Raw genomic sequence first — 26,841 nt, forward strand, 5'->3', positions numbered from 1 at the left:
TGATAATGTGAAAGCATTCTTATAATTATGATGTGTATATATGATTTAAACTCATATACGCACTTGTTCCAATTCTATGCTTTTAATTCTTGAACATGCAGTTATCAAATTACATATATATGAGTGCTTTCGTTAATAGTTTCTGAGTATTCAAATAGCACTTGAAATGAATGTTGATTAATACTCGAGATGATACGAATTATTAACGTTTATGTCGGGACCATGCTCTGATTTAGGGTCTTCTTAATTTAAACAATTTATGGCCTATATTTTATTTAACATATTCAAAAAGATAACTCGACTTTTATTATATCGGGTTTTACAAATGCTTTGCCAACCCTATTTTATTTAACATGTTCAAAAATGTATCTTTGCTTGCTATAATATCATTGTAAGAAATTAATTTGAGGCCTCTAACTCAATCTTGAAATATAATTAATTCATAAATAAAGTTGCACAAGACAATGTGAGAGATTTGTAATGTATCACCCATTGAGAATCGATGTGAGAATTTTTGACTCCCTTTGCACTCCTATAACATGATCCCCTAACATTAGTAAACCAGGAATCGAAATGAATCTAATTTAAATAAGATGTTGAAGAAATTTTCTATCTCATCTAAAAGTTAAATGCCTAATAACTTAATTATATCTATATATTCTATCAATTATTGAGTTTAAACCACGAAAGTGCTCTATATACGCAGACCCTGTAATCATGTATTCAAAATATACTCTTATGATATTCTCAAAACCTTTTCACTAATTAAACAAAAAGATACTCATGCTTAATGAGTTAATGATTATTTATATATAGGTGCACACGATTCTAATCCAATCAAATGTGTTTTTTTTAACCAACTTGTTAAATGTACATTGAGCGATCGACCTCCATCTGAAATAAATAAAAAAACATTTTGTAACAAACCTGATCTCTTGGGATATATAGATTTAAGTCATTATTCGTGAATTTAGGAAAGGGGGAATGATAAGGTGCAAAAGACAAAAAAGGGATACTACTGAAACAGAAAGCATGGCCGCATAGTGTTTTCTTAGATAATTTAGTCCTCCATACCTTGATTCTTTCTTTGGCTTAAAAGTTTCTGAAAGGATAAGAACAAATTCATAGCATCCCTTTCTCTCGTTCATCTGTCGTTTTATGTGCTTTTAATTTATTAAGTACTGTATTATATTTATATCCATCAACGTCATATTCATACATGTCCTCTATGCATATATATTACTTCATGTATTGTCTAGTCTATGCTCTCCTGCTCAAGAAATACCCAAGAGGGAAAAGTAAGAGAATTATTAGGTTGTTTTTGATAGTGATAAAATGCTCTTCAATTTTACATTGATTAATTAATTATTTTATCTTTTTAAAAATAACTTTCTTTAAAAATAAAAAACAACGACCTTACTAGAATTAGATAATTAAAACAAGTTCCATAACTAGCATTATTTAACGTTATTTATCTTTTTCTCCCATAATATATCACCCGACCCCCTACAATATCCACCCGCCTCCATAGTGTTTGCATCCCTCCACCTAAAAATGCTTTACGTTTTAGAGTTTGCAAAGATTAGATTAGAAAAATATCATCAACATTGTATATAATATTTAGCTTTTAAGAACTCTGTAACAAGTTAAACGTCATCACATATAGTTTCAGATCCTTTATCGCAAGAACAATATCTTGACATGAAGAATTGATTTGAAAGAATTTGCATTTTTGAAAAGGGAAGTTTATCTCAAGTATACATTGGGACCCATGCGATCTCATATGTTGCTAAAAAACGTTTATTCGACGATAGAGATTAAATTCAGAATATTAAATAGGGATAGTTACAGAATCAGTTTGCTTAGAGAGTACTGACCTATCATTGTCAAAAATTGGCCTATTTTAAACACGTAATATAGTTAATAATATATCCAATAAGTGATATGTCTATTCATGTAAAGTGAAAGATCCCATTTAATCTCACATTCCCTTATGTCCTCTTTTCATTTTCATCTTAATGATATGTCTATTTCAATTAACATTTACTTGTCTATCATGCACCTTCTCTCCCACGATATATTAATTATCATTGACGCTGATGGTATAGAATCATTCTTATAAAATATCCAAAAATTATATTCAGCTTTATTGCACATTCAACTGACCATTATTCCCTAGAATATCTGATTCTAGGTCCATCTTTTATTCTCCTTTCATATATGCCAATGATCATCTTTTTTACTTGTCATATATATTAGTATTGGATGTTTAAAGCTATGAAATAATCGACTGGTCAGATTGAGTAAGTCTCACACTGGGGCAAATCAGGGCCGTTTCTAAATTTATTTAATTTTTTTTTAATTTCGTCATCTCAAATTTATAAAAGAAGGTTACTAAATTCAAATATATGAGTGTGGAATACATAGTAAAGAGTAAACAATTCTTTAGACAGGAACAAAAAGGGAGCCATAGACAATAAGATTAATCTAATCGACACCATATATTATATACTGCCATGTGTAAAGGTTTGAAAAGACAAAGTGGGAATTGGAGGGGGCTTATAATAGGAGGTGGGGTAGAGCTTGTAAAGACCAAATGGAACCAAGTGGGAAATAGCAATCTGATTAGATACCAAATGTCTCAATTAATTGGAAAGAACTTGCTCTATTCTGTCCTTAACCTGCCTCTTTTAATTTCTTTTTTCCCATCATTTGGTTCCAAACAGAAATTCGAAATAATCTATTCGTCGATGTTTGTATTAAAAATATAAAATAATTATTTAGTATATTTCGAAGTGTCCATGGCTGTGAATCCTCCTCCTTGTCTCTCTATATTTTGGAGGATAATTTCACAAATGTTTGGCGACTTGGTGTGATATTTTTTTTCATTGAGTTTATATGATACTCCTATATAGTTAAAGTTCAGTTGATTGACAATTCTATAATCTTTTGTGCGATAAAGTGACCATTCGTGAATTTTTTTCGTCGTCCATCTACTTATTCATGTAAACGTAAGACTAAAATCAGAATAATAGATTAAACGTTAACCCTTTTTCATGCAGTAATAAGTGTGTCGTTTATCATGATTATTAAACTTTTTTGTTGAATCTTTGCATAAAGCTAAAAGCAACTGAAATAACTACATGAAAATTGATAGAAAGGGGTGGCTATCGGCTTTGCCGTATTGCGTTGGCTTTGTTTGTTAGCACAAGTTGTTAAAAAGTTGAAAAGATTGGAGAGGCCCCCTCTCCATAAATTCTGGTGGCTACAGTACAACATTACTAAGGTCAATAACCCCCCTAAAAAAAATCGAATAGAGATCATTACTCCAACCGTTTTGTTTCAGTTACATATCCGATCAGGAAGACAAGGCCAAATTTTACGGGTTCAAATTGTCAAAGCTGTCTGTTGTAAATATGTAAGGTGAAATTGTATGCGTAGATTTTTGTTGTTCGACCTTCTCCGAATCTCCGTGCATACCATGTCGGGTAAAATTTGCACGCACCCGGTGTATACATCAAGCCAATACATGCATGACATGTGTTTAAATTTAAAATTCATATTATTTAATCATGATTAATTAACAAACATTTATTAATTTGGTGTGTGTGTAAGTTTTTATCATGTCTTAGTGCATTGGGCTTCATTTTTTTTACAATAATATCCAAATGATTGTGAAAAAGATCGCATTGCCCTCTTTAAACCTCGGTTGTGTGGAATTACATAGGGCTGTTGATGTTGTATTAATAATGTTACAACCTACACTATAGGTTACTAATGTTTAGTCTAACAATCATGTTGAAGATAATACCGCGGGTAGTTTGGTGTGAGGTATAAGTGATAAATAGTCCTGAAATAAAATGAAGGACTATTTTATTCCATATTTGATGTGAGGTATTAATTATTATTGGGACTATTTATCCCACCATGTACACAATAGTGATGGAATCAGTTATGCCGTGCATACACCTGATGGGATAGCTAATTCCGAGATAACCCTTTACCAACCAAATGATGTTTAAATAGAATATAATCAAAGTAATATTAAAATCTGGTTTTTGCAAAATATTAATGATAGAGGTTCAACTGCTGATTTTTATTTTTTTTTGTTTGAAAATCATTCAGAGACTACAATATTATAAGTAAATTAATTTTTGAGATATTTGTCTATTTTTAAATTGGCGTTCCTTTAAAAAATCTTGTTAGAGATTCAAATAATTTCTGTTGCGAGCAATTAAGTGTCAACAAAATGGGCCAGGTCTACTGCAACAATAATCTTCTGTTTTTCCTTCGAAAGTCGAAACAACTAACAAGAATTAATGAATTCATTTGCTACGTTCACACATCAACTGCTTCATGCATGTATGATCTTTTTGGGTCTCGACAAAATCTTAACATACTCATGACGAAATACATCTAGCAACCATGATCTGAATTGGACTAAGGGATTAAAAACATTGGAAATTTGAGCAGTGACTGCAGTCGTGAAGTCTTTTCACAGTAATTCGTAGCATACTGACAAGGATATTTCTTTGGATCAGCTGGGCAGTGATAAAAATTGAAACAAAGATGAGAATGGAACAAAAGTAATTGTCTCTCCGTTTCAAAATACTCCTTGTCATAATTTTTTGAGAGAAGTGATAAAAACTTGATCAATATTTGAAGTATATACGAAGAGCTACACTTTATGATATTTTTCACGTAACTTTTGAATATCCTTATATTAATTTTAAAATATTAAATTAATTTAATCTAATATAACTACCATTTTGAAATGGAAGGAGTATACTCTAGTTGCATCTTCCGTCGGTGGCTGCACTAGAAAGGGTGCCTACTGCCTACTCCTAAACAAAAATACATAGAAAAGATAGGACAAATTTGCATAGTGTATTCTTTTTTTGGAAAGTGATCCTGTTTTTAGGGCGTGGATTATGATTTTGTGACCACTCCATTCAGCTGAAATCATTCTCTCTCTAGTAGTCTTTATCTTTCATTGAGCCAAATTGATGAGTAGTAGTATTAGGAACACTGCCCAAAGCAACAAAAGAATCCCAGAATTGTGGGCTGCATCACATGCACTGCAAAAGCCCCAGCTACTAAATAGAAACCTCGTAGTCTATGCAGAGGCAGGTCTACTTCTTAGCCCAACATAGCTCTAGTGATTTACACAACAGCTCATCCCAAATTTCTTGGCCCATTTGCCGTCTTTGTATTTGGACCTGTTCAAAATGCAAATGGATTCTGATTCTGATATCTGTCCATTGGCTTACTTTCGGTCTGTGCTCGTTTGGTGTGGATGCGATAGCAAAGATATTCTATGAGACTCTTTTTTCTCACCTTGCATATTTTATAGATATTTTATTATTTTTGTATAAATGATAGGATAAAATACTTTTAAAATTTGTTACTATATCTTATGCCAAATATAAGATAAATCAATCTCAAACTTCTGTCGAGAGGAAGATGTTATTTATATAGTCATTGTGTACATGAATCCTTTTAAAGGATAAATACAAATCTTATATTCTCTCTAATCTACCTACTAGAAGATATACATAACAAATAACAATAATATAAAATACATCAGTTATTCAATATTATTGAGAAATTAGAAAAAGGCTGCTGTGAGAGATTTTCAGTTAATACCAACCAATGCAGCAACCAAAACTGAATAGAGATAATTGGGGAGAAGTACACAAATAGCTGACCACTATTTATTAATATTTACAAATGCTTGTGGTCGAACTAATAATAATTCCAAATATTGATTGAAATATTGAAAGAGTTTTCTTGCATGAGATTATCAATGTTTTCTATTTACTAGTCTCTTGGTCATTATTCGTACAGAAAACTTGGTCTCTGAACTTCTTAGATCTCACAAATACTGCAAAAATATCGTTTAGAATCCACAAAATGTGATTTTCGATCAGACATAATTTATCAATCGAGGGTAGGTAAATAATTCTTTGCAAGTATAAATTATGTAGTAAATAAAGATATGTACAATGGTATTGCGTAAAATGTATGTATAAGTGTGTAAAAATGTATACAATGTACGTTAGAGTATACAAAAGAATGCATATCTAGAATATAAATTAAACGTACTGTGGAGAGTATAAAGAATCTATATCAAATATATATATATAAAGAATATGTAAAAGGGTATACAAGGATAAAGTATGTATGTCACTATATATTTAAAAGAACACATCTTGATACAATCAATAACCCGAACTAAGCAACAAGCATAAGCAACTTCAGCTATTTAATAAATGACGTCATGTTATAGATAACTGGCATTGTAGAAATTTCATATGGAAAAGAATGACAGTAAAAAAGAGATAATGACTTGAAGCCTGAAGGTATATCTCTTATGAGCTTAAAGGATATTAAGGGCACGTTTGGCCATAAAAGTTTTTCCCTTTTTTTCCGAATTTCTTTTCACTTTTTTCACTTTTTAGGAAATTGTGGTATTTGGTCATGAAAATTTGAAAAATTATTTCGGAATTGGATTTCAAAGAGTGAAAACAACTTTTTGTTATTTTCACAATTTTCCACTTTCATTTCCAACTTTCATTATTATTATTACATATAGCCTCAATTTTTAAATTTTTACACAAATTCCTCTTATAACTACAACCAACCATCAAGAAAAGAATTATTATTAATTTTCTATGGTACAACATCATTTTTAATTATTACAGATATTCTAATCTTTTTTTCTTCTTTTAATCAAAATTTACTAACGTGAAGTAAAAAATACTAAATGGAAATCTATGACGAAAATTTATCAAATTTTGTTTTGAATGAGCTATATTATAAAAATATAAGGCCTAGTACATTGTTTTAATTAAAAATGAGAAATTTAATATTTTTTTCCTTGCCATTCTAATTTTCTGTATATGTCATATAATGGTTATGATAATTTTAATAAATTATTAAAAAGTGGTCAGTAAAGTTGTATATCAAACATAACGTAACGATCCATATTAACGATTACCTTATTTTGGTTTTATGAATTTTGAACAGAGACGAGTGTGGTAATTAGCTTAACAAAAGTTTGTTCTCTTTACCAAAAAAATATATATATATTCAAGGAAAATCAACATCATCAATAAAGAAAAAACCAAAAAATTAGCACTAATCTATTCAGAAATAATTCATTCGGAAATTTTATTAAAAAGACCAAATTCAATAAAATAATTAATTCAAGTGAAAGTAATTAAGAATTTTCATCAACAAATTTAAGAATATATAAAATATATTTATATCCATCAATCATATTTATCAAAATGTATTTTCTCTATTCAATTGATTATGGTTAAATAAACTTATTTAGCTCGTACTTGTGATATTTTTATTCAAATTTTAGAAGAATAACAATCATAATAATTAGTTTGTTGTTAATTATTTTATCAATTGAAGACATATAAATTGTTTTCTCAACATTTGGTTGTATGTTAGTAGATAAATTAATAGTTGAGTGATTTTGATAATTTTTAAAAGTTGAGGGCATAAAATCATATTTAAATTTTTTTTTCAAAAAATCTAAAAAAAAAAATCAAAAAGACAACAAATGGTTAGCATTTGATCAATTTATCGCATTATGATCAGTCGGCCAAATTAATATCAATTAATATTCATTGGGCTACTTTGGCTCTTTCCTGCATATACAGTTTTTATAAAAAATTGATACAATGCTTATACAAATATCGATATACTTTTTCGCAAGAGACGGAACCTATGCATGCATATACAATTCCTATACCAAATTAATACAACACTTATACCATATTGATACACTTTTTTTTTAAAAAACGAAACATATGCATGCCTATACAAAATTGATACCACGCTTATGCAATATTAATACTCTTTTTTCAAAAGAGAGGGAACCTACACATGCATATACAACCCTTATACCAAACTTATACAACGTTTATACCACTTTGATATATATATATATATATATATATATATATATTTAAATGTAGTAGTTAAAAAAAAGAAATAGAAAAGTCGAACTCCTTTTTCATAAGAACAATGGACCACATTTTTCTGAAAATGGAACAACAAAAACTAAAAACAGAGATAAAGAAGGAGACGAAGCCTACATCGAAATGGATAAAAGTAGACATCAAAATGGCTAAAAATAGGAATTAATTTAGTAACAAATCACAGATAATTAATTTTGGATGACTATTATGATGAAATTATTTTAGAATGAAGCGCTATTTTTGTCCCTTCCCCCAAAATATACGTCCACCAAAAGCCCTCTTAACGCCTGTTACTTGCTAGTGCTCGGAAAGTTTTCTACTTAGGATCACAGTCCGATTTTAATCAGGCCCAATGGTAATCCAGTATGCAAGCCTTATTTTATCACAGGCCCAATGGTAATCCAGTATGCAAGCCTTATTTGATCATAGGCCCAATGGTAATCCGGTATGCAAGTCTTATTTGATCAGGCCCAATGGTAATCCAGTTTAAGTACATACGTTGCTTCCTTCCATTTTTTCCCTTTCATTTCCTCTTGTTTTGGTGACGGAATAAAGCTTTATTAGTAAGGGGAAGGGATTTTAAATTGGTTATATGGTGAATCAGATAGTTAAAAAGTGCAAATATTTATATTTATATTATTAGTGACATTGATATTTAATTCTTTTTATTTTTATTTTTGATACAAAAAACCCCATCCCACACACTCCTCGCTCATGAGGTAAGTGAGAGCTCTCTTACTTTGGGTTTCGTGGTTGGATAAAATATATGTATAAATAACATAAATATCAATCATTTTGGAAGTAATTACTCTCTCTCCCACTTTTTTAATTACTTTACTCTCTCTCCCTATTAATATACACAACATAGCCGAGCATTATGTGTATATATTGGGATTTTTGTAATATATTTAGAGAATTGAGATTTTTTGTAATATTAAAAATATAAGTTGTATATTCGTGTAATTTTTAGAAAATATATAGCAAAGAAATATTTATTTTGACCATGCTATTCTTAACTTTTCTTCAGTTCAAAGGCATATGGCCATAGCCCCAAATATGGACATTCAATGCACCTCGCAAAGTTAGTTGCTTCACCTGGCCTAGTGTCGATTTTAGAAGTTGCGATATTAAACTTTTCTTTGACATTTAAAATGACCGCCTTTAATTTGGTTGAAAACATGTTGTTTAAAGGTTATTTTTTTAAAAATAGCATAAATATACACTTTAACTTACTATATTTATACGAATCTTCACCCTTATAAAGTAATTAAAAAAATTTCAACTAATTATATATCTTTGTTGGATATATCAGAGGGCTAATTATGTACGTTGATAGACCTCCAAAAGGTATATCTGGACTCTGGAGTCAATTTTATATCTTTATAGTGAAAAATTTATGTTCATGGATATATTATGGCTCTCAATAAACTCAAAATTAAGAAAATTATATATTGCGACGGAACCAAAAGTACAATTTACAGTAATGGTGTAAAAAGTCAAAATTTTGAAATTTATGTAGTGGGCACTTAATTTTGAAACCGACAAGGGGCCCATTTACTGACGAGTGGATTATAAGCCAATTTTGGAGCTTCACCGACTAGTCAAATTTTGGGGAAAGCAAAGCACCAAATAATAGCGCGAATTTTCGGTTGCACACAAACAGGAACGTCCTCTTTCTTTCTTTCTTATCCTCCATTCTCTTAACTAACTACCACTAGGGTTGTTGTTGAGGTTGAGCCGCCATGGAACAAGTTAGGTCTACCACTGCTTGGGTCGCTACTCAATCCTCTCATGTCACCGTCGATTTCTCAGGTCTCTCCACATTCTCTTCGTGTTTTCCATTTTACCTTTCTCAAACGAATGCATTTCCGTCCCGCGTTGAATTTATTACTTATTATTTTTTTAATCTCAAATTAGTTAGAATCGGTTATATGAATCCTCTCTGTCCATTGCTCTTAGATATCTGCAATGCTCTCTGTTTTCTTATTTTACTAGGCTTTTTGATATGCCATTTGGAATCATGAGATCAACATTTCGACATACATCGTTGGTTTCAAATTTTTAAAAATGTAAAGCTTGATGCATAAGTTTGTATTTTATGAAAAAAAAAAACCTATTGTCTTAAATTTTGCAAAGAAAATAAAAGACGAGTGCTCATGCTTGGCTTGAAGAGATTGTATGTACCATGTGACATGATTATGTCAAAGACTAGCTAGTTACGGCTATTGTTGACTAGTGTATCCTTACAAATTACGTGTATTTGTAAGTTTGTAATTGTAAACATTTGTTTATAAAATGAACATGGAGATATGTGATTTATGAATGTGGCATAGATTGTTTATGAACTATGGTTTGCTCAGATTCCTGATGATTGGATCAACTTGTGGGATTTTCATGTTTATGAGAAAAAAAATACTAACTTAAGAAATCCAAATTGCATGTCCAAGCAAAACTTCGACTTCAAATCATGTCCAAAGGGGGCCTTAGAATCACGTTTAATGGTCATTTAAAATGGGTTGTATTTGATGTATAAGATAATATTTTGGTTTCTGTTATGTGTAGGCATTGAGAAGGTAGCTGAAACTATGAAGAATTCAATACCGAAAGTGGAGTGGGATTTCGAAGGGATTCACTATTTTGATAATGGGCCACTCACTGTTCAGTACTTGCTCGTCTTGGATACATTGAATTTCTGCTTCTGGCCAGGTACTTTAATAAGTTTACCATTTAGCTAGCATAAGCAACCTTGTTAATTTTTTCCGATGCTAAGGTTGTTATATTGCTTTACCAATGACAAATGGTCGTTTCAAATTTTTTGTATACAAGTTTTTTTATATTTATTTATTTTTTATAGTAGTATAGCTAGATTTTCTTCTGATTCCATGTGTGTCTGTTTGGGTGCACGCGAGCATTTGGCTCTCTATTGACCTTTGGTTTGAGAAGTTGTCCACTTACACAAAGTGTTACTCTTTTACAAAGCCATCATCTACCTTTCTATGCTAACTTTCCCTCTTGTAAAGAACAAGGTATCATATGTATAATACTCTTTTCATTAATTCCACTATATTCAACTTACTAGGTATATGTTTCATATTTTTATTATCTGTCTTCTTCCATATGTCGTGATGGTACCATATCTTTGACCATGTTTGTTAGTTATCTGAAAATAAGCTTGTTCCTTTCCTGTAATATTTTCACGAGGACCAATCAAAGAATCTGTATGTTGCTATTCAGACAAAAACACTAATGAAAGAAATAGTTTGCTCTTTATTTCTTGGGGTTGGGAGCATGATAGACATAAGTGCTGGGAAACTTCAGGGTTATACTTAGGCAAAAAGTAAGTGGTATCTTCTAACTTCTTTTCCTTGAACTTGCCCATTTATGTCAATCAAGAAAGTTTGTAATACAGAACCCTATTCATGATGCTTGATTCTAGGGCTTCGTTAAAGTTTCTTATAGCAGTTTTGTTTTCAGTTGTTTGGAAGTATTCTCTGGCCTATTGACTTCTTACTTGCATCTAATTGCAGACGAGGAGATGAGTTATGATCATCTGGCATCTGGATTAAAGGCTACTCTTGAAAGTGACAAATCTGCATTTGATGCTGATCGTCTACAGAAATATACGGGTAAGCAGGTTTCTTTGGCACTCTGCCTACCTGAAATACGCTTGAATTTCCGTAGTAAAGAATACTTAGAGATGGGAGTGCTAGTAAATTTCTCATCCCTGGGAGGAGTTCAACCGCTCGAACTCAAAGAGACGAGCCTAACAGTGCCCCAACTCAAAATAGTTTGCTTCTGTACTCCACCCATCTCATGTACTAGTGGCATGCAACTCTTGGTGTCCACTGATTCACTCCGGGGTTCTGTATAAGATGTTCACCGAACAGTTTCTCAATTTGTATACAAAGGTGGTCCCTTAAGAATGGGGATGAGTTTCTCTCTTTTTTTTGAATACCTAACCGACAATCCAATCCCTTTCTACTCCAACTATTTGTGATCATTAAGCTTAAGGTCCTCACTAAATATTAAAAGTAAGGGAATCCAAGATTAAAAACACATGTATCATGTTTTAGTCTTCAGTTGAAATCTTCCTTTCTTCTTTGAAGTAGCTCATTGCCTCAACAAAAAAATTGTGGGGAATCCTAGTTTAAAACCGCTAAAATGGAACTCTCTATATATCTTTAGAGTTAAACACCTATTGTAAATTTATTCCACATCCTCAAGGTTAAATCAGGAAATGGTAAAGGATTATAGTTGATGTAGCAATAGAGACACATAAGATTTATAAAATATTAGAGGGATCATAACAGATGCAGCAAAAATGACACATAGGATTAATAGATATTAGAGCTTAGAACAGAAGTAATTACCTAGAAGTAATTATGTTAAACAACTCACAGTTGCTTTATATAAATAGTTTGGCAAATGTCTTGAATGTGTTTAAGTTATAAAATTTTGTAGCCTTTCCCTTGCATATTTTTTTGAAATAATCTCATTTCGAACACCAATTATTAGGTCCTCAGTTGAGGAAAATGTTGAACTGGTCAAGACCACTGCCTTTGGAGGATGAACGGGTGCGCTTATTGCATGAGGTACACTTCTTAATTCTTGATTTGGTGTTACACGCATTCTTTTAATGTTCCAGTAGGTCGTAGTTTTTTTTTTCCGAATTATATGCATTTTCTTAATGTTCCAGAAGTCATGATTTGCTGTGAATTATAAAATATTGTGATCTCCTAAGATTGTTAGCAGCTAATAGCTATGTGAAATCAATGTTAAGGTTGGTCTTGAGCTTGAGAAGAGCTTTGAGGGAAAGGCATCCAAACTTGTGGAGTCCTGCGACAACTCTGCTGCAAAGCTTGTAGCTCTTATGACAAGCCACTTCCCTGGTATTGTTGTTTTCTATAGTTTTTCTTTTACATGTCAAGTTTGATCATTATTTCCGACAATGAGATGCAATCATATATGTATCCTTGCTTATTTTACTGTTGCAGGCTTCCGTGATCACACGGTGTACAAAGGCCACCAGATTTTCTTGTATAAAAGAGCTCAAATTTTTGCTGCTGATTTGTGGGGTGCATTTAAGGGTCAAGGATATGGTGATTTTGAAGACATAAGTTCAATAACCATATTTGCTGATTATATTGTTCCAGCTGTCCTTCAGCAACTTGGAGTGCTGAGATATCGTTCATCCCTGGATAATATCATCAAGAAAAATACTGAAATTATCTCAGGCAGTGAGGAGGAGGTAGAACTTCGAGCCTGCTCTGTTTATGCTGTGGAGAAAATAAAGGAGTTGATCAGTAAAAAGACTGGGAAGCAGGTTGGTCTTGCTCATTGCTATTGTTGTCCTGTTTTTTCAGTGGTTCAATTTGATGATTCCTAATATACACTCGCCCAATTTATAGAATGAATATGTATTTTCTTGCATGGTTAAAGCTTGGTGTCTCCTATTTGCTGGTTTGTGAGTAGACATGCAATACTTAATTTAAGTATATTCCCTATACCTCACATAGAAGACCAATTATTTCCTGAATTTGCTGATAGATGACTTGACTTCATAAAATAATCTAGGATATAAAAATCATTCTTTTAGCTTTAACAGTTAAGCGACTGATATTAACTAAAATCCTGGCCATCTAAATTGTTGGTGTTAGATCATTGATGAATACTCATTGATTTAAAATGTACAAAGTGTAACGAATTTTCCATTTTGTATGAGTTCTCCGCCTATTGGAACAAGAAATCATAAAAATAAGTAAATTTGGCATCTTTTTTGATACTCCAAGTTAGTCTTTTTTCATATCTGTCATCCTAGAGCTTTTATGAAGTATAAATAAAAAGCTTTATCATAAAATTTTTGTCATCCTTTGTCTATTTCGCTTGATACTTCTGGGTATTGGGAACTGTTCATAGTGCGGTAAACAGTAGCATACAGCTTAGGTGCCGGTTTTTGTGTCATGTTGCTAGAAGAGTAGAGGGAAAATGGAAGACAATCTCCCCATGTGGTGCCCTTGTTTTTCTCATTGTTCAAGACTATTTAGATTTTAAGCTTATAACCAAGGCAAGTACCAGCTAAGTTTCTTCCTTATATTATGTTGGCGTCTCAAAGTGTGTATCTATAACTGGCGTTAAAATACAAGGAAAAATAAAAAGGTTTCTCGTTACATGTCCAATGATTAAGGTAAGTTATATATGAGCTAAGATCTATATACTCCCTCCGTCCCAAATTATGTGTCATCATTTCCTTTTTAATCCGTCCCAAAATAAGTGTCGCCTTTCCTTATTTGGCAACTTTTTAAAGGCACAATTACCCTTTTACCTTTATTGGTCCCACTTAATTAAAAAAAAAAAAGATATTGACACATTTTTTGATAAAGGATAATTTGGTGAACTTTACCAAGTGGCGACACATAAAATGGGATAGAGGGAGTACCTTATTTCACTGTACAAGCAATAAATAAATAAAGGCTGCTTGTGTGGTAACAGTTTGACATGTACGCTGAGTTTGTTGCAAGATATTTGGTAGAACTTTTTCCTTTCTAAAGTTTACTGACATGGTTATTCCTGTTTTATGTGTATTCCAAAGTGAGTTCCCAATTTTCCAATATCTTTGTTCAAATTTCATTTCACTAAAATGTGACATTCGTTTTACTTTCCAGGTGTTGAGTGTGGAACTGGATCTTTGGTTATGGGCTTTTGGTATACAATGCCCATCTCTTCAACACCATCGGACACTCTCTATCTATTATTGACTACAGAATTTTAGCTCCATCTCCATTGCAGTCTTGCGTTCAAATGATTCTTTTGATTTTGGGATTTGGACATTTATGTGTCAAGGTGTAAAAGTACAGGAATGGAATTATACAGGGTTCTTTTCCCCTGGCAGTGAATATACTTTCTTTAGAGTACAGAGGTTGAATATCAGTTGTTTAAACTCTTTCAATCTTGTTAGATTCCTCTGATTTGACCTACTTACATGTTATATTTTCTTTAATGGTAAATGGTGGCTGGAGAAATGCCTGTTTTTTTTGCTCAAGTGGTCCTCTGTGTCCTGTGTTTTTTATTGCTTTGACTGTTTCCATGATTTTTGTATGGTAGAGACATTGCAACAAGAATGTCTTCTTTAAACCTCATTTCCTAAATGGACTCTGGAAGACGACTCTTTCCTATTTTTAGAGCTTAAGAAATATTTCTTATCTCTTAAAAATTTACGAAAGGCAGCAACATTAGGATGATTAGTCCTAGTATGAAGTTTTCCATGTTACGATTCCAAAACGATTTATGGTCTCACAGGTGATACTGAGCTATTTACATTTTCCGGAACATGTTTACATCTTTAGATGCTTAGGAGGTCTAGTTAGACTACATGCATCTCAGTTTTGCTTCTTTCAACTTGGTCATATCTTTCAGCAGTAGCTGTGCCGGTACATGCATATCCCCTGCTCAAGAACGAGCATCCATGTTGCAGCTGCTCCCTTGTTGATCAAGCAAGGGATTTTTGGTGATTGGCAGGCTTCCATCATAAGTACATTGCGGAATTACTGGATTCCTCACTAGTCTTGGCCCAATAGGCACTTTATTGACCTTTGGGCGAATATCCTGCATCAAACAACCAATTCGGTTGGAATAATACAGAACTTCCCATTTATGAAAACCAATAATAGCGGCTGATATCTTAGAAGTAGATTTCAATATATCTATATCAGTTACATGTATCTATCATTTTTAATTACCCACCTGATGTGGTTTCATTGACACTTAACAAGGAATTTCCATCCTGGTCATGTGATAATAGCTGATTTTGATGCTAAAAGGATATAAGATTGTGTCAGACTAGACTGCCTTTGCTTTATCTTCCATGAAATAAGAAACGAGAAAGCTATTTGTGTACACAGCTTATTTGTCTGATATTCCTGTAAGGTACTTACATAAGCATAGCACAGGAAAAGAATGCTCTTAGAAAGAAATTTGGAGGCCACAGAAATGGAATTTCTTAAATTGTTCAGAAGGAAAAGATTCTGTGGAGTCTAAAGCAACTCGTAATCCTTACAAGTCATTAGTATTTAGCATTATGTGATGGGCATTTAATAAAATCTCGTCTTCATAATTAATTGTCCCTAGCACAACAAGGTTCAGAAATCAGCAAGAAATATGTGACAAACTTACTGATTCAGCATTAGCATATAAACTGTAGCAGAATAGATATTTATTTTGCTAGTATAAACTCCAAGTTATTTAGTAAAACATGAGACTCCTTGGATACACACAACAGATGACCTTGTTGGCTACTTTTTGTTTCAGATTGAATTCAATGAACTGGAAAAAATTTACTACTTGTGGTTTATCTCTGTAGTTATCTACTTGTTCTACTTAGGGTGCCAGAATCATATCATGTTAGGTCTAAGTATTCACATGGTGATTACTGATGCTATGCTATAGATTGCTGTTCTACCTCTGAAAGTATAACTTAGTGCGGATTTCAGTTATTGCATGGGAATTGTAGGTTGCAATTACTATCAGAGAGGATGTTCCTATATGATATCTTGACTTAGTATGAATCTTGCCATGGATTACTCATGCTTAGTAGCCTAGAGCCCCAGAAGATATAGCAATTACAGAGATTGGAGTCACTAGATGGTGGTCACCTTTATTGGACTTGTAGGTTGCAACTCTTATAATTTACCATGACTGAACTCAGAAAACTTCTAATAATACCTGGTCAAAAATAGCAGTTGGAATGGCAAGGGTGGCAACAGCATTAGGGGCATCAACAATTCCTGAAATCCTTCCTTCACAGGGACAGCACGAAAGTAGAAGATAAACCTGATAGCACCAACATCATGGTGGTCACAGAAATTATTAGTGTCACATTTACTCAAATTTCCTTACTCTCCTGGATATTAATGTTATCTATTCCTGGGAATCTTCTGTTACAAGGGAATATTTAGGGAGAGATTTTTAATACCTGTTCCTTTGTGTAGCCAAATTTTGAGAGGTAATCAATTGCATTTAGTACTGCACGCTTGTATGCAACACTGGCATCAAGATAGTGCTGTTGTCCACTTTCATCTACACTGATGCCCTCAAACACCAACCACTCTGAGAATCTTGGCTCCATGGGCCCTATCTCAAATATTGGGTTTACATGTAGTGGTGTGGGTCCCATCGGAGTGAGATATTCTTTCATTCCGTTTCTTATAATTTCACACCTGTTTACAGGCGAAACGATGTAAATCTAATGTCTGGTACAGGTCCATTGTTAGCTTACAAATGCAGATGTATAGCGCATAGAAAGTAAAGCACTTGATGCAAAAAGAGTGGTGCTTAAGGAGATCTCTCTTGTGTTCATGCTGAAATGAAGAGTTAATAGCTGGTGTTGTTTTTCAGATTGTACTTCATAGATCAGGTACATATATAAAAGATATTCTGGGATGTGCAGGAGGTAAATAAGATTTAGGAGTATGTGGTTTCACCATGTGAAGTTTGGTTTAGTTATGTGTTTCTCAAGCTTATTGTGTTGTTTTATTGACTGTACTTTCCCTACTTGGATTTCTAATTCCAGTTAGTAGGTTGGGTTTGCCTCTCTTTGTAACTGGCAGATGAACAAGAGTACCTCACAGTTGGAAAAGGTCAAAGCGTCTAACTGATAACTAAAGAGGGAGTTCTCTTGGATGCTTCAGAGAAATCCAGGTTGTCAAAGCGTCTAACTGATAACTAAAGAGGGAGTTCTCTTGGATGCTTCAGAGAAATCCAGGTTTAGTATCTTTTAATTGCTCTCCTCTTGGTGTATGTTGTAGCTTTTATAGTGTATTTGCGTGTACCTTAAGATGACTAACATTGATGTAGAAAATTAGAAGTGATGTGAAGTGGGTGGCTGAGGAAAAATAACACAGTTGTTAATGGAGCCCAGTTTTGAAGTTGGTTGATATTAGCCTGTAATGGAATGGTGCATATGACTTTATTTCCTGTTTGCTGGTTCATGTAAGTGATCGACTTTGGTAACAGTCAATCTCAAGGCAGCAGAAGATTATTTAGTCATGACTATTAAGCACTAAATGAGATGTGGAACGTACTTGAGTTCAAGAAAGCCACTCATCTCGATTGCCCCACAAAATGATACTTCACCATCACCTTGAGAAAAATGCATATCACCAGTACTGAGGTTTGCTCCTTCTACAAATACTGGAAGGTATATTTTTGAACCTCTGCTGAGATTTTTGATGTCACAATTTCCTCCATTTTCACGTCCAGGTATTGTTCTTGCGGCCTCATTGGCAATTCTATTCCATTCATGAGTTCCATCTTGAATCTACATACAATCACGAGTTGTCAAAAAAAAAATTGACGTGCTTAGCCGTTAAGTTTGTTTGTTCACTCTCTTTCTCTAGATCATATTCTGTTTACTGTTTACAGTAATGTCGGGCTGCAGCTTGTTGATAAGGAATTTATCTTCTTGTTCTTTTATAGCTTTGGTTTAAATTGAGAATATATAATGGTTAGGGAATGACAAAGTGGTCAGTTCCTGAAACAATTGCAAGCCTTCATACCTTGCCAAGAATGCACCCTTTTGTTGAAGGTAGGTTAGCCAATGGTCTTGAATGCAAGACTTCACATAATTTGAGAGTTTGGGGACCCGTTTCTTCAAGCTTTCTTTCCCTCTCATTCCAGATATTGAGAAGTTCTTTTGAAGGCGCTGTTCCAATTATTCCAGGATGAACTAAACCGGGAAATCTTACACCTGTTTGAAAGATTTCCGGTAAATGTCATTAGGATTTGATATGTATATTTGTCTAGGATATATTAGGAGAAGATACAGCTTTACCTGGTATATGAGGTGAGTAGGCATATATGCCTTCGAAATACCAAATGGCTTTAGTTGCACGTGGAAAATGATCTGTTAGAAATCCTCCACCGTTCTCTCTATCAAATATAGCTGTAAAACCCCATTCGTCTCCAGGGAGAGGCCCCAAGTTGCATATTTCAACAGCAAGAAGGTCACCTGGTTCAGCAGGATTTCCATCCAAGTCTACAACTCTTACTGGCCCACTGAGATAATGGACCTGCATAAGAGAGTTTAATGATTCAGTCTAAAGTGATTTCAAACATCTTATGACTTGTGAGCTAGGACTCTTTGTTGGTTGATTCACTGGATATGTTACTTTATGCATACTTACAGTGGATAGATCAACCGTTTTTACATCAATTGCAGAGTTATTATCTTGGATAGCGCCTGCTGTCCAATCAACCATCTCAATTCGGAACGTCTCCCCTGTTTTAATCTCTGTTACAGGAGGTATCTCTGGGTGCCAACGGTTGTGGAGTGGCAACTTTTGCTCCCATGGTTTTTTCTTTAAGTCTATGGGAATTACAAGTCTTGGAGTTGGAGGAGCCATGGTGACTTAGTGTTGTATGAATCACTGAGCATGTTTACTTCCATTACTTGGCATTCTAAGGAAAGGAGGTGACTGATTGGGACAAGGTCGCTAGCTGACAAATGGGGAGTCACATCTCTGTAATGGTCACGGCTTACCTTCTTGAAAATGACAAAGATATTGGACACAGTTGATAATAGTATACATCCTAAGTGTGAAACAAGCTAGCTCAATCCAGCCCAATAAAATTAGAGCAAGAAATAACTCTTTCTAGCTTCAATGGTGGATCTTCAGCCTCAAAAGAAAATGTATAATATTTATGAATAAGGTCTCTCAAAAGGAAATATTCAGTTGATATGGACCGATACAATTGAAAAATATAGTGAAGCTCACGCCATGGACATTCTAGTTTAACTTATTACTTATGTCTTTTGGCTATTGTTGGAATATATGGGTTCAGGGTTGAACTTTCACTGTTAACTTCGTGTTAAACCTTTTTCTTTCAGGAAACTACTACTAGTTCGGAAGAGGGGTTCAGTTGAATAGAAGTAATAAAGGTTGAAAACAATGACACGAGAGTGCAATGAAGAACTCACAACAGACTGATCAGCATGCTTGATGTCCTCAGCAGTGTAGTCTTTTGTTATACCACCTCCACTAAAATCAACCATCTCAACCCTGAACACCTCCCTAACTCGCACGTCTGCTACCGGAGGTATCTCCGGGTGCCACCGGTTGTGAAGAGGTGGATTTTGTTCCCATGGCTTCTTCTTTAAATCTACCTGCAGTACCAACTTTGGACCTATTGAATTCATCATGCCTTTTTTTCTATGCCAGTAGCTAGGTTCTCAAGCTCGAATTCACATGAAAAGGTAGAAACGCCCTTCGTTAAGCTTTCTTAATCAAAAAGCAGCGAGAGCTTTATAGTACATAACTTATTCTTTCACTCATGTTCAAGCTACATGACATTTGTTCAAAGTCAATAATAGGTTAGCATATGGTTTGGAGTTCCCCTCCAGTGTCCTCTCAACAAAGTTTCTTCTAAAGTGGCAAAATCAGGACAAATCAAGTCTTGTTGTTAGCCATTTATTTTCTAAGAATATGGCAGGCACCCATGTAAAGGTTACCTTAATCTGTCTGCAAGCAACATTAGCCACTCATCAGGGAATATGCGAAAAGTTTTATCGTGTTATCTAGATTGAATTCTAGTGTGATGACTTGATTTAACCTTTCATTAATTTTTGGTGCTTTATGAGAGTACAAATTAATCTTTTTCTTGAAGTGTTCATAACTTAAAGTGTACCTGCTGTTTAGGATTAACGTAGATACAACACTAGCATTCTCCATGTAACAGAGAAAAGGAAGTGGTTTTTTTTCACAAGTACCATCATTTTGAGGACAGAAACAATGGTCCAAAAGCTAATCCTAGTCCCAATTGCCTTTTGTAGAGGACCCCACAAATCAAAATCTTTAGGATTTGCCAATATCTTTTGATGGCTTCACTTCACTGCAAGTGCTTGGTTTTTTGTCTGCCCACAAGGATGGTCCCTCAGTGGCTGAAATAGTCATCTGGTACTCATCTGAGAGAATACTTTTCTCCAGGACTACATATCTCATAGGTGGTTACAATCTCTTCAATCAAGAACCAATTGACCTCACCATGTTCCTTAGTTTGGTTATTAATTGCATTCTGATTGGGACATACTTGAAAAATGTTAGATACTTTCTACCTTAGCTACCCAGTCGATTTTTCAACTGAAAACCTTATGTGAGAAGTGTCCCCTCTTATCAATTAGGTTAACCTCATACAAAAAGCTAGCTAATTCTTTTTTTTTTATAACCGTGGCATCTTGGACGGCTAACAATAGGTACCAAATAACTTTGTCTATCATGGCTAAAATAAATGGGAAGAAATCACACAATGATTATCTCCGTTGGGAATTAAACCTGAGACTTGATGGTGCTCAACTAAACTTCATTGAATCACTAAGCCAGAACACGAAAAGCTAGCTACTTACTGTATTTAAATCCCCCGCCGACAGATGCACGAGTCAATAGAGGGATCACGGCACTAGCTAGCGACCCATCAAAAATTAGGTGACGCCAAAGCTAGCATTTTTGGACTTCCATAAACTCTAGTGATTCCTCTTTGTGTAGATTAAGGTTATATCCTCTTGAAATTTACTTTTCAAGAATGTTGCAACAATGTTCATCAACTACTCATGTCGTTGGAAATAAGCGGGCGTTCGGTATTCGATTCGATATTTTTAAAGTCCGAATTCAACAATTTGGTAGTTGAAAGTAGATACCACACACCATATTTTTAAGCTTCGGTTCGGTAATTCAGTAATTGATAAATTAAATTTCGATTTGGTACGGTACGTTTAAACTTCAAAGAGTATATTTAATAGAAACCTTATTTAATATTCTTTTTCATTTTTTTATTATATTATCAAGATCTAAGAGATTTTTTGAGCTGACTAATACCATTATCTATTGGGCTAGTTAGACTGAATATGAAAATATTAAAATTTTACTCTCAAATATCAATTACCTAATTGTTTGCAATGCTTCCTAAAGCTAGCCTGAGGAGGAACAAACCTATGACTACTAGTTAATACAGTGGTAGAGTTATCCATAGTACCAGGCGTAACTCGCCTTATATTACAAACATCATGAGATATGGGCATCATCGGTTAAAGTAGAATTAACCTATACAACGACTTACCCAACCTCTTAAATTATAAAACTCGTGGATATGTGTGTATATATATATATGTAACCGTATATAATCAGCCTATAATTAATATATACCAACTATGAAACTTTAAACATGAATCCGACCGGCTATTTAGATCCCAATTAAAAGGAAACAAAACTATTGGTTAGACTTCCTTAATTACAAACCTAGAAAACAGTTGAATAGATTATAAATCATGTGTTGTCAAATTGTTGAGGCCCTTCTATCGCGTCCTTCCAATGGTGCCCCTTTAATTTCCTACATTCATAAACCATCTATTCTTTAATACTTTACATATGAAATAATGTTTAATCTAAGTGGCTTCACAAAATGAATAACAGCAAGAACTTATGACTTAAACAAGTTAATGAATACCACAGCTCATTGTTGTTTACTTCTATTTTATATGGCAAATAGTAGTAGAGAATATAACAAACTCGTTTCAACTTTTATGCACAGACTGTTTTAAGACTAACTTACATTTACTAGATCACCCAAAAATTAATTAGAAGCAAGCACATATGAAATGATGATTTCAGAAACCCTAAGGTACAGGTGATGAAGAAGGGATGGGCCGAGGCTGCGGCATATGCGAACCATGTGATAGTGTTTTGTTAAACTTTGTACAGTGAAGCATATCTGTATTATTACTTAGGATTCTCTACGCTCATACACAGAAATTTCTGGAAGGTCAGTCAAGAGTTCTTTTAAAAAACATTTTAATTAAGTAGGAGAACCTAAAATAGCCGTTCACTCAGTTGATTAAACTGAATATAGCCCAAAAATATATATAAAAAAAAAAATATACAATATAATTCATGTAAAATATATGTATGATAGTGTATAAACTACGTATACCAACTAGAAAAAGTAATAGAAAATCTGTCCGGTTATTCGTTTAAAGATCCCTAAAAAGATACCGTTATATTTTGAATTTTCCCGGAGGTCATGAAAAACAAGTTTTTTTCCCATGAACAGATGTGTTTATCGACGAGACAGGGACTTGTTATAAGCTTTCCTTTCATCATAATATTCGATATCTTTTGCAGTATGGCACATAATATTCGATGCATAGTTTATATTTGATTATACTGTTTGATACTGTTTTCGCACTCTTAATCAACACCACAGCCTTTTTTAATTGATTCTTAAATCAAATCTTTTGTTTTTCTCATAATTCTTTTTTTAAAATATATTTATTTTCAAGAATAATGAACCAGCAAACTTGAATAATCGAGCATTCTAATAATTGCATGTGCCTAAAGACATTGTACATAATCCTATTTTTAATATATTGATTTACTAGTTACTAATATTTTGATACTCCAAGTGGACTTGCTCGAGTAATTGGATCGTATTAATTAACCTAACTCAACTTAACAAAGCAAGCGTACAAAATCACAACCAAAGTGTTGGAAATTCACTAGTTTTTAGCATAATAAGTTATTTAATTTAGGATGAATTTGAATTTTGAATTTAAGTTAGGTTGTTTGATTTGTTGAATATTTTAGTTAGTTTAAATTTTGAATGCTGTTTTTCTATTGTAAGGTGGCTATTTAAAGACTTTGATGCTCAATAAAATCATTGAAAGTTTGAAAGTCATTTTAATCTAAAGAGAGTTATTTTAACCCTTTTCACTGCTCCTTTTTTTTTTTAGAAAAAAACAACACGAAGAACATTATTTTTCCTAATTTTTCAGGTGTTCATTAGTACGTTGTTGTTGCAATGTTTTCTTAAAACATTATTTTGTGACGCCATTTATAATTACTCACCTATCAAATGCACGCCTGTTTCCAAGTTCTAAGTCTCATATCCGGTCTTTCAAGAAAGCTCATCCATAGATGTCATTTGGTGACAGTTATTTACACTAACAATATAGAAGACTTAAATCTTTTCAAGATTATAAACCTCACATTTTAAGAAGTCTTATTCATATATATATTATTTTATTTTTTTGTTTCCCATTCGGTGTCCGGTATCAGCATTGGAGCCCGATTAATACGGATCCGCGCCGGGTAGGGCCCCATTCGGAGGGTAGCGCTCTCAATAGAGCTTTTCTCCATACCCAGAGTCGAACCCTCGACCTTTGATTAAGGGTGGAGCATCCCCATCCGTTGTACCACAACCCATGTTGGTCTTAATGATATATATGAGATATCATTTGAATGACCTAATTATGTAAAATATAATGATTCTGATAACGTATATGATAAGGTCCGTATTGAAAAACTAGCTACCCTAAAGCTTTTCTATTTATATTGTTGTCCAAGTTTCTTTTTGCTTCCTACTTTATTTTTATGTTTTTTTTTTTTTTTTCATTAAAGTAGACAAAGACCATGCAAATTTCTCCAACCTAATCATCGAGAAGATGATATCACCAATTTAGGTAGACACTTTTTTCTTCTTACAATTAAATAAAGGGAGCCTAGTGAAATTAATCATTTTACCAGCAGACTAAATTAACCTTATCCACTCGTTTGTCTACTCCTATATATATATAAATTATCTTGTACACTTCCCTCTTTGATACACTGTTACAAAAATAGTCTTTTGATTGTCCCTACCATGCCCATGATATGTGTCCTCGATCGGTCAAACAAATTCACATCGCCTTTGGTCACTTGCTTATCTATTTCGTGATTAAAGAGGACTTGTCCCTACAACCTATGATCGACATGTTCATTTGCTAGCTAAAAATATATATTGAAATTGTTTGAATAGCAATAGTATAAATTGAGTGGCCTTATGGAAAAATTAAAATTATGAAAGCGATAGGCTATCATATCAATATCCCCAAAAGCAGAAGGGCATAATATTGAAACAATAATCCAACGGTTGATGGACAGGCATGCGCGGAGACCCGGAGCCGCTTTCGCCCCCAATACTTTTGGAATATAACACAACCACACACACCCATACTATAAAACCTAAACCCCAACTTGACTCTAGTTAACTCTACTCATGATTGATTGTAGTGCGGTGGTGAAACTGTTTCACCCTTAATTAAAGATTTTCGATTTGAATTTGGGTATGAAGAAAATTCTGTCGACAATGCTCCCTAGACAGTGGCGAAGCCGCATTGAATTCACTGGGTTCATCCGAACCCCCTTTATCGAAAAATTATATTATTTTTACCTGGTGAAAAATATTTTTATGTATATATAGTAAATATTGAATCTCCTTCGACTAGTCCGTATATTTACTTCTGAATTCTCTCAATGAAAATTTCGGCTCCACCACTGCCCCTAAGGTGGGCCCTGCGATGCACAATCTAGATTAGTCGGGGTTCCAATGTGAATATCAAATACTGAGTAGAAAAAAGAAAAACTCAAATCTTCAAGAAATTAAACAAGTCTATTTAAAAGAAAAGGAAAAGATTTGTATGTGATGGGTTGATTTTAGGTTAAACATCTAAAAAGTTTTTATCATCTTGTTATTTATGGTGTTTCGATTATTACATTATTATTTTGTTGTAGTTACTGTTTACTTATTTATTGCTATGTTTTCTTAAAATTTTCATACCTACTTTACTTTGTGTATTTGAGTGAAGAATCATCGTCCGACAAGTAAAATTTCATTGATTGTTATTGGTGTAACATTTAAAAACTTTACAAGGATATATATACACGGATAATATAAATTTTGTACACTTTATATTATAGTTATCAGATAAGCTAGTCTCTATATATATATATAAAAGCAAAACTAAAACAAGACAAGATGCCACGTGGCAGCATAATAGAAAGCCACATGGCAGTTTTTAAGACGAGGTTATAAACATTGTAGTAAAAATTATAATTAAAATATAAGATATTACATTAAAATTATCATTAGCTTGAAATTAGGAACATAAGCTTATCCCTTTCAAATATAATTTAAAACATATTGAAATATTAAATAAAATAAAATATTATTATTATTATTATTATTATTATTAATAATAATAATAATAATAATAATAATAATAATAATAATAATAATAATAATAATAATAATAATAATAATCTCTCTATATATAAAAGCAAAACCAAAACAAGACAAGATGCCACGTGGCAGCACAATAGAAAGCCACGTGATAGTTTTTAGGATAAGGTTATAAACATTGTAATAAAAATTATAATTAAAATATAAGATATTATATTAAAATTATCATTAGCTTGAAATTAGGAACATAAACTTATCCTTTTCAAATATAATTTTAAATATATTCAACTATTAAATAAAAATAAAACATTAACCTAAATAATAATAATAATAATAATAATAATAATAATAATAATCTATAATATATTAAAAGTGTGAAGACCCTTAAAAAAGTAAATTGAACTTTTTGTCCTTCATTAAAAGTCTTTGCTTTAGCCAAAATCGTCTTTTCACTATTTTTTCCTAATATTTAAAAGTCAAAAATTAATTAAATATATTTATGGTAAAAGGAATTCCTTATTAAAAGACATCAGAATTTTAATATCTTTTTCTAATTTAAGAGTTGAAAATTAATAAAATATATTTAGGGTAAAACCTTTCCTTATTAAAAGTCTTCAAAATTAATGACAACTGCTACTTTTTCTATTAGTTTAAGAATTTTAAATTAACTAAATTTGATTTTAAGAAGATTTGAAAAATCTAAAAATAAATATAAAACTATTAGAATAAGAAAAAAATTAAGAAGTTTCAGATTTTAAAATATTTTAAGAACGTAATAAAATGTAATTAATAAATTTTTAAAGAT

General features: G+C 32.8%; 2 protein-coding genes and 1 long non-coding RNA gene across 9 annotated transcripts; 2 read left to right on the top strand and 1 right to left on the bottom strand.

Annotated features, from left to right (window-relative positions):
* The first annotated feature begins 9,592 nt into the window (after nucleotides 1–9,592).
* LOC107860202 (queuosine salvage protein) lies at nucleotides 9,593–15,036 on the top strand. Its single transcript, XM_016705476.2, has 7 exons — nucleotides 9,593–9,809; nucleotides 10,560–10,703; nucleotides 11,525–11,623; nucleotides 12,513–12,589; nucleotides 12,778–12,886; nucleotides 12,992–13,320; nucleotides 14,660–15,036. The coding sequence occupies exons 1-7, from the start codon at nucleotides 9,740–9,742 to the stop codon at nucleotides 14,750–14,752; spliced, it is 921 nt and encodes a 306-aa protein (XP_016560962.1). The 5' UTR covers nucleotides 9,593–9,739; the 3' UTR covers nucleotides 14,753–15,036.
* Nucleotides 15,037–15,242: 206 nt separating this feature from the next.
* Nucleotides 15,243–20,190, bottom strand: LOC107860201 (formamidase). 5 transcript variants are annotated; one of them, XM_047407348.1, is made up of 8 exons: nucleotides 19,969–20,190; nucleotides 18,823–19,060; nucleotides 18,548–18,738; nucleotides 18,074–18,309; nucleotides 16,966–17,209; nucleotides 16,716–16,823; nucleotides 15,738–15,807; nucleotides 15,243–15,599 (listed from the first exon to the last, which is right to left on the bottom strand). In XM_047407348.1, exons 1-8 carry the CDS (start codon nucleotides 20,188–20,190, stop codon nucleotides 15,577–15,579), a joined length of 1,332 nt encoding a protein of 443 aa, XP_047263304.1. In that variant the 3' UTR covers nucleotides 15,243–15,576. The 5 variants fall into 5 exon arrangements, with proteins under 5 accessions (XP_047263304.1, XP_047263303.1, XP_047263301.1 ...); XM_047407347.1 differs by lacking the exon at nucleotides 19,969–20,190 and adding an exon at nucleotides 19,175–19,393; XM_047407346.1 differs by having other exon boundaries at nucleotides 15,394–15,599; nucleotides 15,738–15,913.
* On the top strand, nucleotides 17,177–20,384 carry LOC124896076. 3 transcript variants are annotated; one of them, XR_007052497.1, is made up of 3 exons: nucleotides 17,203–17,690; nucleotides 17,755–19,680; nucleotides 19,879–20,384. It is a non-coding gene; the product is annotated as an uncharacterized LOC124896076 (long non-coding RNA). The 3 variants fall into 3 exon arrangements; XR_007052496.1 differs by having other exon boundaries at nucleotides 17,177–17,754; nucleotides 17,847–20,384; XR_007052495.1 differs by having other exon boundaries at nucleotides 17,177–17,690; nucleotides 17,847–20,384.
* The last annotated feature ends 6,457 nt before the right edge of the window (nucleotides 20,385–26,841 follow it).

The sequence above is a fragment of the Capsicum annuum genome, chromosome 2 (genome assembly GCF_002878395.1).
Source record: "Capsicum annuum cultivar UCD-10X-F1 chromosome 2, UCD10Xv1.1, whole genome shotgun sequence".
Taxonomy (NCBI): Eukaryota; Viridiplantae; Streptophyta; class Magnoliopsida; order Solanales; family Solanaceae; genus Capsicum; species Capsicum annuum.

What these genes read in the sequence shown, in the direction of transcription:
- LOC107860202 (XM_016705476.2), top strand. Translation starts at nt 9,740, where the DNA reads ATGGAACAAGTTAGGTCTACCACTGCTTGGGTCGCTACTCAATCCTCT. An exon ending in TATGACAAGCCACTTCCCTG is followed by an intron (nt 12,887 to 12,991) that starts GTATTGTTGTTT and finishes TTACTGTTGCAG; the next exon opens with GCTTCCGTGATCACACGGTG. An exon ending in GTAAAAAGACTGGGAAGCAG is followed by an intron (nt 13,321 to 14,659) that starts GTTGGTCTTGCT and finishes TTTACTTTCCAG; the next exon opens with GTGTTGAGTGTGGAACTGGA.
- LOC107860201 (XM_047407345.1), bottom strand. Translation starts at nt 20,190, where the DNA reads ATGATGAATTCAATAGGTCCAAAGTTGGTACTGCAGGTAGATTTAAAG. An exon ending in AAGGGTGCATTCTTGGCAAG is followed by an intron (nt 18,310 to 18,547) that starts GTATGAAGGCTT and finishes GATTGTATGTAG; the next exon opens with ATTCAAGATGGAACTCATGA. An exon ending in AGTGGCTTTCTTGAACTCAA is followed by an intron (nt 17,210 to 18,073) that starts GTACGTTCCACA and finishes GCCTGTAAACAG; the next exon opens with GTGTGAAATTATAAGAAACG.